Below are 15,859 nucleotides of genomic sequence, written 5' to 3' on the forward strand. Positions count from 1 at the left end.
CATCGGGGAGAAGCTGGTTTTGTGGTGTTTCTCGCTCCTTCCTACTGGTGGCTATATTGTGCAGAATGGCACATGCAGCCACTATCTGTGATCTCTGGTGACTCTTAAGGGCCGAACACCATTGAAACGTGCATTTAGGATGCCAAAGGTCATCTCTATCTTCACTCTGGTTTTACTGACGGCAACATTGAAGCGGTGCTGTGGCCCTGTCTGAGGGTCATGATAGGGGGTTATTGTGTAGGTTTTTCTAGCTCAGTTCAAATTAACAGTGTTTTGTACTGTACCAAATTTAACTTGCTTTCCTCAAAGTGCTGACACAACACAGACTCACAGAAAATTCGTGAGACAAGCACTGGAGCCAGGCCATTTGTCATCCAAACTTTGATCATATATGTTCATGACCACAAGTCGTCTGCAGATGAAATGTTTAGTAAATCATTGTTATATCTGTTAATGTCACTATTAATTTAAAGATTCATCTCACAGAAAATAATCATCTCACATATTCACATCATCTCTACCTGAACATTATGGCTGTGATAGGACTTCCTATTAACATAATCTGCCTCATGTTCCCCTAGAGCAGTGGTGATTGGAGCAATAGACTGCATACATGTTGCAATGACTTGGGAATCCTATCATAAGATTAACAGAAGAATAATAAAAAAAAGATTCAAAATAATTCTTAACATGTATTATATTGTATAGTACACTTGTGAAATTTTCTTAAAAAAAAAAAAAGTGTTCATGTGATGTCACCCTATCAATATATCTTACTGGCAATTTTATAAAAGCCCTCTTTTATGGACATGGTCGATAAATGTCCGGGGAACACTATTAATGAAACTTTTCATGTACTCCTGCAGAGCGAGGACCACCTTACGAATGGTTTGACAAACCGTGTTTTCCCCTATAGCTTCTGTGCGTCACCCACCGTGCAAGAATGTACCACTTGCACAAAAAAAAAAAAAAAACGCAACGCAATATTTGCGGTACAGTAAGTGCATGAATTCGACGTGTTAAATTCTTTATGTGCGGCTCAAGAAGTTCGCAAAGATAAGACATTCCTTCCGCGGAAAATCTGTATCTTTCATACAAGTAACTATCAGTTAAGGCAAGGGGATTTTGTCTGGCTAAAAACTCTTTCTCTACGAGCTCGTCAAACAATTTGCGCTGATATGTCCACCGGATTTGGAAGAAAAGGTGAAGCCATTGCAACAGACACTGGGAATAAGTTACGTCACCTATATGTATCTTTGCTCTCAGCTGATTGGTCAAACTTCAGTCTGAGATCTTGAATCCAGAACATAACCTGCCCTGGAGCAGGTTAGCCGTGCAGCGTAAGATACCATGGCAACGAACACAGATTAAAGCCGAGCTACTTTCATAGTACCTAAAACCCAGGGTTGGCGGAAACTAAGCTGAAACATAGCTGGCTAGCCACCTAATCCGGCTTCATGGTACAGGCCCCTGTTATCTTGGCAAAAGGAGGTTGCCAAAAAGGATTTAATAAAAGGGTGCCAATATTTGTGGCCAACGTGTTTTGGAGAAAAACATTAATTTCATAATTTGATTTCCCAGCACTTTCAATTCTTTTCCTTCAGTGAAAGGTTCGATTTGTGCACATTTTTTGAATGAAAGATCAAAAGGATAAACAATGCAGATTTATTTTTTACAGCCATTTTTGATTATATTTACCAGGGGTATGATTAATTCTGACCACAACTGTACATGCAGAATACCTTCAACCAAGCCAGTGAATAGCATCATTGAAATACCATGCTTTATTGTCAGATAATCTTAATCTGATACAACAAATCTTGTTTTTTTAAGGATTTTTGAGGAAAAAACTAAACAAAACACTGAAGTAAACATATGGGTTGTACAAAAATGGCAACAAGTAGTAAGATGTGCAATATATAATGAACTCTGCAGGATCTTGTATTGTTATCAATAAGAAAAGAGATATCATATTCAGTATCAATATATATATATATATATATTTGCATAAATAAGGAAAGAGAAACCCACGTCATTACATTATTTTTCTCTAAATTAGGAAGTCCAGGAATGTCCAAAAGATGCTGCCTGTAAAGTTTTTCGTTTGGTCGTTCAGATTTTCTTTGCTTCAGAGAACCAGCTACATGCGTCTGTACACATAGACGAGGTTTTGACAGCTTGGACAGTGATGCTCTACGTCCTTGCAGGCATTCACACAGAAAGGAATCAAACAACATGGCCAGATCCTGCACAGAAAAAAATAAGTGTGTTAAAAATGTTATTTTATTTTCTCCTGGTATACCTTTGTGGTTAGTGGGTCATCATTAATTCAATCAGCAACGAAATAGAGATTTCTGTCTCTCCATTGACAGTCTATGCAACTACTACTTTGACGTTTCAAGAAGTTCATGAAGTAAAACTAATCCATATGGATTGAGCGATTTAGTCCAAAATGTCCTAAAAAGAGACACAATCACTTTATATTATGAGCATATTGAATTTAGGCTCAGATTTCATTAAAAATATCTTAATTTGTGTTCCGAAGATGAATGAAAGTCTTACGGGTTTGAAACAACATGAGGGTGAGAAATTAATGACAGTAGTTTAATTTGTTGGATTAATTAACCCTTTAAACGGGTAATTCATCGCTCGCAAAATTTGCTTTAAATAAAATTTGGCTGCCTATACAGTAGAAAGACGAAAACGTTTTTGCTGCCTGAATAGAGGAAACTTTTGCCAAATAGGTAGGAAAACTTCAACACCCATAATGCACTGGGCATATAAGCGTCCAAGGCCACTCCCACCAGTCTGCTATGGATACGCCTGACCAGAGTCAAATACCACCTTGCTTTAGTAGGAAATAGTTCTTAGCAAACTTTTAGTTATAATGGTGTCGACTTGTGTTGAATTCAAAGAGTACATGCTTAGCGAGGGTGATTTACTTTCGGTTTCCAGTGAAGGATCCAGTGCGTTTTAGGCAGTGGCTAAAGGCTGCAAAGAATCATAAATATGCGCGCACTATGCACTATGCATTCAAAGGCGCAGGTCTATAGACAAGACACGTAATATGCATGTGCATGCTGTCACCCTTTTCACAGATGCACGTTTTGAAGTTTACACGGAGATGATAACGGTATCGCTTTCAAAACCCGTTTTTAAAAACTTGCACTTTGAAACCTATTTCAAAGTTCACGTTATCAGGCCACCACGGCCAGAATGTTCATTCGTTCAATCAATCAATCAATCAATCAATCAATCAATCAATCAATCAATCAATCAATCAATCAATCAATCAATCAATCAATCAATCAGGCAATCAATCAATCAATCAATCAATCAGCTTTAATAAACTTTTGTCATGCTGTAAAGAAGTACACATATTTTGATGTGTTGACTAACATACAGAACATTTAAAGGACTTGATTAACATTGTAACTCTAGTATGTTATTTGATATTATATTTAAAGTTAATATATTTTAAATGTACTAATTTGCAAATTCATCATTATAAATGTGTAAATACAAATATATTAAAATACATGATATACAAGTTTCAATATATGTCTGAATCAGATTTTTTGTACATGAGAATTTGATGAATACAGTTCCTTACCCTAAAATGCCAAGAGTTCCACAGATTACCCACGCCATCGTTCCATTGATGTATGTCGTCTGTGTGACGATCTGCTGCTGGCAGAAAGGACATTTCATCTGCCCAGGAGTTTCAGACAGATGTGGTGGCATAATCACCACTGTGGCTACATATGCAGAAGAAAAAGGTAATACTGATGAAAATTAATAATAATATGATCATAAACCTCCAGAATAGTATCCTGTACAGGTGCATCATGTGCATGCTGTAAACAGTGTTCGAATTGTGTCAAAGAAAAATAAAATAAAAAAATATATATATGTTTTTGGCGTATAAATGACACGATAAATAAAATGTATCTGTTTATAAATTCAACAGTCTGTAAATTCCTTCAGAAAACAGCGTGTGGCGCATTTGAGCATCTTTTCAGACGCAAATCTAATTTGAATTACTTTCTAATAGGAGCGGCAGCGCAATACTTCGATTAAATATATATATATATTACCTAATAAATTATGTTTCTATTATTTTAGTTTTAATGAAAAACCAGGGGACCCCCCGAGGTAATTTTTTTGGGCCTTATGGGGGGTCCCTTGATGCTTATGGGAGATAAGCCCCAGCCCCCCCCTCAATTCGAACACTGGCTGTAAATGTCTAGTGTTTGAGCACATATATCTTAGTCTTAAGCTCACGCTGGGCAGGTGCAGACTGGACCATCTGAGTGACGGTAGACATGACGGGCTGTTGGTTGTAAATTACTGTTGGAGCTGAAAAAGAAAACATACAGAACCAGAAATTCCTTCAAACTTGAGATAAGGGAAATATTATCCTGTAAACTTTTAAAAACCTGTCAAACAGAGAGTCTCATAAATCAAGACATCGACACTCACCAACGGAAGGCATACTTGAAGAATGGACTGTTTGAGTTACGGTGGATGAAGACATGGCCTGTGGTGCTATGAAACAAAACATGAGTTTTATAAGTCAGAACTGCCAAGGCCCAAGTTTCCCCAAGTTCAAAACTGCATTTGGAGATTCTTCATTGTTTTTGGGGTCATATCTATGGAAGCTGATTTCCACCACATAAGAAAAAAAGCCAATGTTGGTGAAAATTGGACAAAACTTCTAGGATGAGTTCGAAAAAGTAATTTTTTTTTCATCATTCAAAATGCCGGAAGTATTTTAATGACGGAAAATTACGTCATAGTGTGCAAATTTGCACAGTTGGTGGCGCTAGAGGGATTGAGGTAGAGACTTTGAATTTGCTGTGGTTAATGTTCAAACTATGGGCTGCCATAAACTTCAAGAGTGGAAGAAGAAGAACACTATTGGATACAATGTGCTCGGCCCCTAATTATGTGTACATATTTATATCTTGAGGCAAACAACGCAGTTGGACAGAACAATATGGCATGTTTTTATGACTTGTCCCTTAATGTTTAGAAAGTATCGGCAGTGTTTTGGAATGCTGTAGGACTTGATACTTATTGTGACATGCAGAGACGTTCAAGTTTCTCTTTAAACACTCACTGAAAAAAGTGAAACATCAGTGCAATTCATTCAAAATATATATTTACATTGGTCCAATGGAAAATTGTGATTTTCAGTTTATACCTTCTGTTTACGTTAAGTGTTACACCCTCTATCACTGAAAAAATATATACTTTGGATTAACTTAAAACAATTGATGTAATTTGTTACAGCTAATTTTTTCAGATTTTCTCAAATTGTATGTATGATTTAGTTAAAACCATAAATTTTGATTTAATGTCAAACCAAAATATATTTTTTTTTTACTCAAGAGTGTTAAAGTTAATGAGATAAGTGATTAATTTAGTGATGATTGAGCATTATTGAAGACACCTGATGTTAACAAGCAGAATCACTGAAGAAGAAAAATCACAAATTGTAAGTTACCATTATGGTGATCAGTGTTTGCTTTAGTTGTGCTCTTGACCCTTATATGTTTACTTTAAATTTTGTATAATCATGTTATGATCCGAAAAACAAAACTTATTGAGATAGTTTGGTTTAACTTGTTAATTACAGCAGCTCTGTGATTCTACAGCATATGATTTTCAGTATTTTTCATATAATCCAAAATATTTAATAAACATTGTTCTGATCAAAAGACTTTCAAATGAATTTATTTAGAAACACAGACATCAATAATCAGCCTGTGAATCTCAACAATGGTGACAATAATAAAGCATGTTGCAGTGGCTGCCACCAATCACAACTCATTAATGGCTCCCATCATGCATTGCGGTATGAATAAATTATGATCTGAATTGTCTATGTAATTTACTTTTCCTAATTGAATATTCTGCTCGTCACCATTGTTGAGATGCATAGACTGAATCTTGACGTCTGTGTGTGCCTAAAAGAAAGATTTTTTTTTTTCAAAACAACTTTTAAGAAATCCTTTGTATTATATCTAAAATTCTGGATATTTATGCAGAATCACAGTTATTCTGTAATCAACAACATAAATCGATGTCAGAAATAAGGGTCTTAATGAGTTCAGTGATCAAGTTCAAATGATGATTGTCATAATATAACCAACACCATCAGATCACTTTTTTTTCTTTGTTCATCTGTAAGTTATAACTCAGATACAACAACCAAACAAAATCTAAAGTAAACATATAAGGGTCAAGAGCCCAACTAAAGCAAACACCAATCACCATAATGGTAACTTACAATTTGTGATTTTCTCCTTCAGTGATTCTGCTTGTTAACATCAGGTGTCTTCAATAATAGTCAATCATCACTAAATGAATCACTTAATTATCTCATTAACTTTAACACTCTTGAGTAAAAAAAAATAATAATTTTGGTTTGACATTAAATCAAAATGTATGGGTTTAACTAAATCATAAATACAATTTGAGAAAATCTAAAAAAATTTGCTGTAACAAATTACATAATTTTTTTTTAACTTAATCCAAAGTATCATTTTTTTTCAGTGTTGTAAACATCAGCTCTCACCCATGCCAGAGGACTGGACCGTTTGGGATATGTTGGATGACATGACTGACGTCTGTTGGGGTGGTGGATTGTATACAGTGGCCATTGGACCTGCAAAAAAGATCATTATTGAAGCACTGTAGTTAGCTGGAGATTCTTCATTGTTTTGGAAGTTTTGCATATCTATGGAAGCTGATTTCCACCACATAAGAAAAAAAGCCAGTGTTGGTGACAATTGGACAAAACTTCTAGGATGAGTTCGAAAAAGTAATTTTTTATTCATCATTCAAAATGCCGGAAAAATTTTAATGACGGAAAATTACGTCAGGGTGCAAATTTGCACAGTTGGTGGCGCTAGAGAGATTGAGGTAGAGACTTTGAATTTGCTGTGGTTAATGTTCAAACTATGGGCTGCCATAAACTTCAAGAGTGGAAGAAGAAGAACACTATTGGATACAATGTGCTCGCCCCTAATTACGTGTCATATTTATATCTTGAGGCAAACAACGCAGTTGGACAGAACAATATGGCATGCTTTTATGACTTGTCCCTTAATGTTTAGAAAGTATCGGCAGTGTTTTGGAATGCTGTAGGACTTGATACTTATTGTGACATGCAGAGACGTTCAAGTTTCCCTCTAAACACTGTAAACATCAGCTCTCACCCATGCCAGAGGACTGGACCGTTTGGGATATGTTGGATGACATGACTGACGTCTGTTGGGGTGGTGGATTGTATACAGTGGCCATTGGACCTGCAAAAAAGATCATTATTGAAGCACTGTAGTTAGCTACCAATGCCAATAGTCTCTGAACTGAATATCAGAGTGAGGGTCCGCTGACCTGGTTGGGTTTGATAGAAAACCTGCTGTGGCTGGTTAGGAAAGTTGGTCTGGACCATTTGCGGTCCAGGATATGGAGGGGGGAACTGTCCTTTATCCATAATCAACAATCTGAGAATGAGAAAAACATAAGTGCTTTAATGGTGTGTTGTAAAGGTTTTACAAACAACACTGGCAAAGCAACAATAAAAATAACAAATAGACTGACTGCTGCCTTTGATGTCACAAATCAGGAAGGAATGAAGTGGTTGGATTGTACAGATTCTTGTGGTTGCATCAATCAGTTGTTCTCAGTGATGAGCATTTTTAGGCGAATGGATCAAAAATACTTCCGAAATCAAACAGGTTGGCATACTTCCTGGGTTCACCTGGTCGTGCTATTGAGGCAGCATTCTCTTTTAAGTGTAACTTACAGTAATTGTCCAGTGTTCATCATTGTCTAACCGTGTTATCATGAAATCTGATTTCCTGAAAGAAGATCCCCTGATCAGCCAGTTTGACAACATTTTATCTTTCAGGAGTTCATGTTTAGAGTGACAGATGAGTCAGCGGAATATGTGTTCGGAAAAAGTGATAGACTGTAAAACCTAACAGTTATATGTACTAAATTAAATTGAGTTCACTGCACTCAAATATTAACGAAACTTGTGTGGACACAACGACTGAAACAGAACTCAAACTGAATGAGCTATAGAACATTTCTAGATCCCAGAATGATAATCGAATAATAATTGTATAATCAAGTGATTAATTAAGTGATGATTGAGCATTAGTGATGAACATCTGCTGTTAACAAACAAAATCACTGAAGGAAAGAGAAACACAAGAACTACAACTGACTTCAGCCACAGCCTCAGATGAAATCAACTGAAGATAAAAGAAGACATTAAATCTGTGAAGATCTCAGCAGAGGAGGATTAAACAACTCCACAAACAGCATTACCAGCTTCACTTATTACTAACCAGACTGACTTTATTTCTGTCAGACGTCTACAGAAGTTCTTATTAGAATTAACAAAGGTTTAGAAGTTGATGATTTGAGTTTCGTTTAAGGTCACCATGATGGGAGATCAGCATTTGCTTTAGTTGGGCTCTTGGCCCTTGACTTTTGCACATACTGTATGTTTTTCTTTGGCTGCTGTAATTGAGTGTTTATAAAACACATTTGTTATGGCACTAAAGGAAAAGTATGATCGGGTGTTGATGGTGAAGGAATGATGATGACAACCATCATTCAGTGATTTGATTCTCTGATCTAATTAGATCTAACTGATCTAATCAGAGTCGAATCTCTGATAATTAACAGGCAACATATTATTAGTTTTATTCAAAACTGTGATTCTATACAGCATAAGAGCCAGCAATGTTGTGACCATCAGATAATATGAAGGATTTTAAATCAAGTTTGTGCACAAAAAGTTGATTGAATTACAAACTCACACAGACATCAAGAATCAGCATATGAATCTCAACAATGGTGACCATTAAAAAAACGATTCATGCTGCAATGCATGCTGGGTACTAGCATAATACAAAACGTATCCATGGCTCCCTGCATGCATTGCAGCATGAATCATTTTTTAATGGTCACCATTGTTGAGATTCATATGCTGATTCTTGATTACTGTGTAAGTCAGCATGATACCATAGAGGTTTTTAAAATCTGATTGTCACAACAATGGGCCTTACAGCAGAATCAGTTCTATTATAATGAATAATATAATTAATACATCATCTGGCTCTGGAAAAGATCAGTAAATCAAGTCACTAAATGAAGATTTTCATCATTAAAACACAACCATCGACACATGCTCATATTTTCTTTTGGCTTTTGTGTCATAAAAAAAATGTTTTATAAACACAGCCAGAAAACTGGTGTTACAAAGCCAAGGGTCGAGAGCTCAACTAAAGCAAGCACTGATCTCCATAATGGTGACCTTAAACGAAACTCAAATCATCAACTTTTAAAGCTCTGTTAATTCTCAACAACAGCTTCTGTAGATGCATGCCAAAAGTCAAACTGGTTAGTAATAAGTGAAGCTGGTAATGTTGTTTGTGGAGTTGTTTAATCCTCCTCTGCTGAGATCTTGAGAGATTTAACATTGTTTTTCTTCGGTTGATTTCATCTAAAGGTGATGATACACATCAGGGCAACTTTTAGAGCAATGTTGCTGGGCAATCTTGCATAGCGATTGTTGCACTTTCCCATTGAAAATGGGCAATACATTTCTATATGGATAATTCAGATTGGTCATGGGCCCTGTGTCTCACCTGGCTGCCCGCTGACGGCGACATTGCTCAAAAAAGTTGCTCTGTGTATCATCACCTTAAGGCTGTGTTGCCATAAAAATGCATAATTCCTTGCCCAACCCTGCATTCCAGTTCACCGACGTACACTCTGCCAGTGTGTAGCAGAAGAGTAGGCAAGCTGGATATACTACTTCATCATAAGTGCATCTCTAATGGACCGCTGTCACTTAGTTACGTGCATCTGTGCAGCTGACACTGTCCCGCTAGCAGGATGCTTGGCTCTCTTTTTTTATTGAGCTAATTATTTTCCTATCACATATTTGAGTAATCATCATATATTAGGTATCATTCGTAATGAAATCGGACATTGCTTTACCATGGTAACAGTGATTTAAAAAATAAATAAAAAATCTCCTCCTAGTGGGTGGAGTCACTTTTTATATAACAAAATTTATTTTGAATATTTTATCAAAATGTTTTCTAATCTCAACAAAACACATTGTCGGAAAGGCCTGAGATTCAAACTTCCATATTTGGCGACTGTTTTGTAATAGAAGTGATATTGTGACAGAAATGTATTAATTTGTTACAGGAGAACACATTAAAAATTTGAATGGAATCTAGGTGTTAATTTCAATAGAAGGTGTCTTTTTTGGGGATTACGCCTAAACAAAATCTCATAGGAACTAAAATTTTTTGTGATATCAACTTCAAATTTGAAACACGACTTGGTTAGACATATGGCTTTGATTTAATAGCAATTTTAGTAAAAAATATTTTGTATAATGTCAAGCTAATGTCAAAGTTTGTTTACAAACTTTACTCATCTAGCGGCTGACTAACCGCTTCCAGAGAGATTCTGAAGTTGCATCCAGTGGACACTTTACTATCCCATGAGGCCAAATGGAGAGGGTTTGTGAATGGCAGTGAAGCGACGCAATGGCAGTGAAGTCACATGATAATGACAACATGTGGATGTTATCAACAATGTGAGTGTGTACAGATCTCCACTTCGAATTTCCACCAAAACTAGTAAATCTTGTTTCCTTTGCGATTGTCAAAACCTTCTCACTTTTATAATGTTCAAATTTGAAATGTTAAACACAGATGCTGTGTTTAAACCATGTCATAATTACCGTAATTACGACATGGTTTAAACACAGCATCTGTGTTTAACATTTCAAATTTGAACATTATGAAAGTGAGAAGGTTTTGACAATCGCAAAGGAAACAAGTACTGACATGTATTAAACACCACAACAAACTAATGGACAGATGGCAACAAATAGAAAGTATACTAAGGTGATCACTTTAGGCCACTTTTGACATTTACCTGATCTGTTAAGAAGTTCAACCTTCTTAATATTAAACTTAAAACACAGGTCAGAATTTGAACATCAGGTTTTATTATTTTATTATATATCCCAGGATTTCATATAACAACCTGTATCTGTATCCAAACATCACAAATTTGCAGTGGAAGCACATAATCCAAAGTAAAGAATATCTAAAACACCCAAACTTATAATATGACACATACCTGCATTCGGTGGAGAGCTGTGGAGATTTCGATGCCCTTCCCTATGAAGACACTTGGACAGATAGAGAGACTTTCAGAATAGCCACTGACATGGCAGAAATAAGGGGTGGAGCTGAAAGCGGATACTAATGCCTAATCAGAAGTCCTGCACGTTACCTAAACTGCTTCCTGATTGAATGATCATTGGGAACATGTTCACAAAACACCTCAATATCCAGTACTAACAGCTCCTCCAGTGTCCCATCTCATCCCAACCATGCTTACACCAGTCAACTTATCCAGTTTTGCTCAATCTCAGACTGTTGACCTTTATATTCTCTTAAATGCTTGACATAAACACACTAAAAAGAGGACTGCGTGCCGTACGTTATACAGATAAACCCCATATTTTTTATGGAAGAGGTTCAGTACACCTGTAATGTGCACAATGTTTGTTTTGCATGTATCCTGGTAACAAATGAACACTTGTATTTGGACAGTAAGACTGGACAATGAAACTGGATACACCACTAATGGATGCGAAGACAACAATGTATTTGTCTTTGTGGGTTTGATGTTTTATTTTGCTGTTCTACAGGACCATCTAATAAAAGCCTCTCATTCTATAAAGCACTCTTTAACTGCATTTCTATCAAATAGAGATTAATATTTATTTTTTAAGTGAAGTACAATGAGATATTCCTCCAGGCAGTGAGTACAGGTAATGTTGCTACTAGTTAGAAGCTAGTATGCCATCTAATGTTTAAGCAAGGAAGCACACTAAATATGCAGTCACATTAACCGTTACTCTGTGAAATGTCTGCCTGATTTTGAGAGTGACTTCTGTCTGAGCTGCGCTTCATACATCACTACAATGTTGACAATGGAAATAGTTTCTCTAATGTAATAGCATCTCAATGCTTTCAAAATGTGTGTTTTTTTTAAACATTACAAAATAAACAAACAACACAAACTGCTAAAAGTGAGCCAAAAATAAGTTCAGCAGCACAGATAAAACCAACAAGAATCAAGAAACTCCAGCATAATCTATTCATGCCGCATTGCATGCTGGGTACCTTCATAGTACATATGCACTGTAGAAATACAGTAAGATATTGTATAATTTACAAGAAATTTCCTAGAGTGGAGTTAGATATATGAGAAGTCCTGCTGTGGAATTACTGTGAAAATCATGCAATTATTAACCTGGAATGTAGTGTAATTTCACACAAAACTGTTTAACAGACACATGAGTTCAGATGTAGGAAACAAAAATGAGACACTAGGACAATCTAGTGGCTGACAAATGAAACAGCAACAAATAAAACCTTACTACAAACCTCAATCTGTTTTATTGTTTCGTTTGTATTCACCATCATGGTGATCAGTGTTTGCTTAGGTGTGGGTGGAAGTTTTTCTGGGATTTGGCAACCCTGCGGTTAAGTTAGTTTTATATTTGACATTTGTTTGACAGTCGCGTAAATGCCCATTATATTTTCAGTTTCTATTGCATACTCAAGCTAAACTAACCTGTAAATGCATGAATAGGTTTTCTTTGCCCAGCACAAAGTGGAATGTTAAAAACAACGCTAATGCCTATTTAGTGCAGGGATTTCATCAATATGCTGATTGAGGACTGCTGGGACACTCCAGGCACAGGATGGACAAATATACTGTCTGTATATTTAAACATGTAACTTAATAAATAACTTTGCCTGCTTTAAAGGCTTTGAGAATCTTTCCTTTTATCACTGATAATGTTTAAAGCTAAAGTGATTATAACTTTCGTTATCTAAACGTTCAGGTTAAATCCTACGTTTTCCTATCAGTTCTAAGAAAGACCTTTAAAGAATAAGAGGTTAAAGAATAACAACAACTTTAATGGAGTCAGATTAATTATATTGGAGATAAATATTTGAATTATACACATCATTTTGTTTTCCGATTATTGGTTCAAAATAAAAGCGTAAGCTTCCAACCTTACAAAACCAACTGTACAACTGTAAAAAGAAACTATTATTCTTTATATAACATAAGAAGTCAGAGTAGTTTAGCTAGTTCTGTCAGTCAAATGATGGGGGTATGGATACATGACTTCAGAGGTTAGTTATTAAGAGAATGCAGCATAAAGGGAACACATATGCATGAATGATAATAATAGTCTTTACTGAGCATAGTTGAAATGTCATGGATGACAGGAAATGGGGTCGGCAGAGGGCCACAGTAAAATCCTAAGGAGGCACACTAAAACGAAGGCTACACTGAAAAAAACAACAAATGGTAACCTGCAACTCTTCATTCAAGGGTCTATTACTACTTGATCTAACTAACAAAAATTACTTTGTCAATTACGTCGATTGTAATGTGGGTTGATATAGCCAGATTAAATTACTTTTTTGACTCGCATGAAATCAGTTCATATATATTATAATAATATTAAAACAATGTTACGAACGTGTCAGTTCTCAGTTACTGAGAGGAGCGCGCAGCACATATTTACATATTCATCGAAACGTCTTTCTCAGCAGCTTGGACAGTATATCGCTTCAAGTAAGTTGCTGGCTGCAGTTCACTTAACAGCCACCAGTGTTATGGTGTGAACAGCAAGAGAAAATGTGATCAAGTATGTTGGCTGCTTATTAATAATAAAGATATTATCATCTTGTAGCAGTCTGATTTAATCCATGATCAAAACTCTGATATGAATTTTACATGATTTAATAACAATCCTGGGATTCTACATCATGAGATCCAGCAGTATTTTAACCAGAATATCTGGAGGCTTCAATATGAAAAAAATAAGTGCGAATAAGTGTGAATCTCAATAACGGTGACATGCTTCGGTGCACAATGTATTCTGGGTGCATAATACAAAACTCATCAGTGGCTCCCAGAATGCATTGTGGCATGAAGCATGTCACCATTTGTGTCGTGCTAATTCTTGAGGTTTGAGTGTGTCGAAGCAAAGGAGTAGTTCAAAATGTTTGATTATTTCTTATTAAAACACCATTGAATCTCATGCTGTAGAAATATTTAATCAAATATCTGAAATAGTAACACATTCGCCCCTGGTTTCACAGACAGGGCTTAAGACTAGTCCTAGACTAAAATGTAAGTCTGAGCTGTTTCCACTGAAATAAACTTGCACTGACTGATCTTAAAAATATATCAGTGCCTTTTTAGTTTTAAGATGCACATCGGTAATGTTTTTTTCTAAGCATGTTTATAAAAATTACTTAAATGTCCTAATTGATCTATGGTCTAATCCTGGCTTAGTCTAAGCCCTGTCTGTGAAACCGGGCCATGATGGTCTAGATGAGATCAGCTGATCAGAGCACTACATGATGATTATATCTTTATCATTAAATTGCTGACATCATCTTATCACAATTTCTCTTGCTGTCTTTGTCATAACAAACAGTTACAGCAGACTGAGAAAAACTAACATTAAAACATCAAGAGTAAAACTGCCCAACTAAAGCAAACACCGATAACCATAATGGTGATCAAGCCAAAGTATTATTTTCAGTAAAACATCTAAACCTCTGTTAAACTCAATTAGAACTTTTCTACACATATGACAGAAAAAAAGTCAATCTGGTTTGTAATAAGTGAAGCTGATAATGCTGTTTTTGGAGTTGTTTAATGACGTTGGAGTCTGACGTCAAACAAATGTTTAGACATTTCTAGCTGGGATGAGCTCATATTGTGGCCGAAGTTTGAGCACACATTGAGTAAGCTGTGAGGTTACCAAATGGTGAGATCAATGTGAGATAAATTGTTGACTGTAGTGGGTAATGTTAATATTAAAATGGTGTGTAAATGTTTTCAACCAGTTGATTGTTTTATGTTTTTATGTATTTTTGTATGTCGTAACTTTGATGTATAACTGTATATGCAAACTTGGCTGCCTATCTTGGCCAGGACACTCCTGTAAAAGAGATTTTAAGCTCAGTGAGTCTTCTCTCCCGGTTAAATAAAGGTTCATGATAGAACGTAATTTAAAGGTTATTATGATGTTCCTGAAACATTCTGTCACTCATTTGAACACCTGATGTTAACAAGCTGAATCACTGAAGGAAATAGAAACAACAAGAACAGGAACTACAACTGACTTCAGCCACAATCAACTGAAGGAAAAAGAAGACGTTAAATCTCTCAAGATCTGATTAAACAATTCCACAAACAGCATTACCAGCTTCAATTACAAACCAGATTGACTTTGTTTCTATCACACATCTAAAGAAGTTCATATTGAGCTTAACAGAGGTTTAGATGTTGATGTTTGGTGGAAAACATTTCATTTGAAGTCATCATCAAGTGATCAGCATTTGTTTTAGTTTGTGCTCTTTTGATCCTTGACTTAATGTTAGTGTATTTCTCTTGGAATTACAGGTGTTTTCAGAAAATGGTTCTGCATTGATTAAAAAAAGAGATTGATAAAGAAGCAGATCAAAAGCCAAAAATGACATTTCTGTCATTAATTACTCACTCACTCTCATGTCGTTCCAAACCTGTTAGACCTTCGCCCATCTTCGGAACACAAATTAAGATATTTTTGATGAAATCCGAGAGGTTTCTGATCCCTTCTTCGTCTCTTCCATGTCAGTCTGCTACGCTGATCATGTCGTAAACACTGTACAGCGTTTCCTGGTTCTACGTCAGAACATATAAAAAAATGAATAAC

At 35.9% G+C, this 15,859-nt stretch overlaps 2 protein-coding genes across 2 annotated transcripts in view; both read right to left on the reverse strand.

The window, feature by feature from the left end:
* LOC307145675 (LITAF domain-containing protein-like) overlaps positions 1–15,859 on the reverse strand; it is a 64,740-nt gene that overhangs the window by 14,185 nt on the left and 34,696 nt on the right. The window lies entirely within an intron of this gene.
* On the reverse strand, positions 1,653–11,292 carry LOC307145660 (uncharacterized protein). The gene is made up of 8 exons (XM_079849037.1): positions 11,194–11,292; positions 7,405–7,514; positions 7,227–7,316; positions 6,584–6,673; positions 4,483–4,548; positions 4,285–4,359; positions 3,614–3,758; positions 1,653–2,246 (listed from the first exon to the last, which is right to left on the reverse strand). The coding sequence occupies exons 2-8, from the start codon at positions 7,502–7,504 to the stop codon at positions 2,141–2,143; spliced, it is 672 nt and encodes a 223-aa protein (XP_079705163.1). The 5' UTR covers positions 7,505–7,514; positions 11,194–11,292; the 3' UTR covers positions 1,653–2,140.

This window comes from Squalius cephalus (genome assembly GCF_949319135.1).
Source record: "Squalius cephalus genome assembly, chromosome: 2".
NCBI lineage: Eukaryota > Metazoa > Chordata > Actinopteri > Cypriniformes > Leuciscidae > Squalius > Squalius cephalus.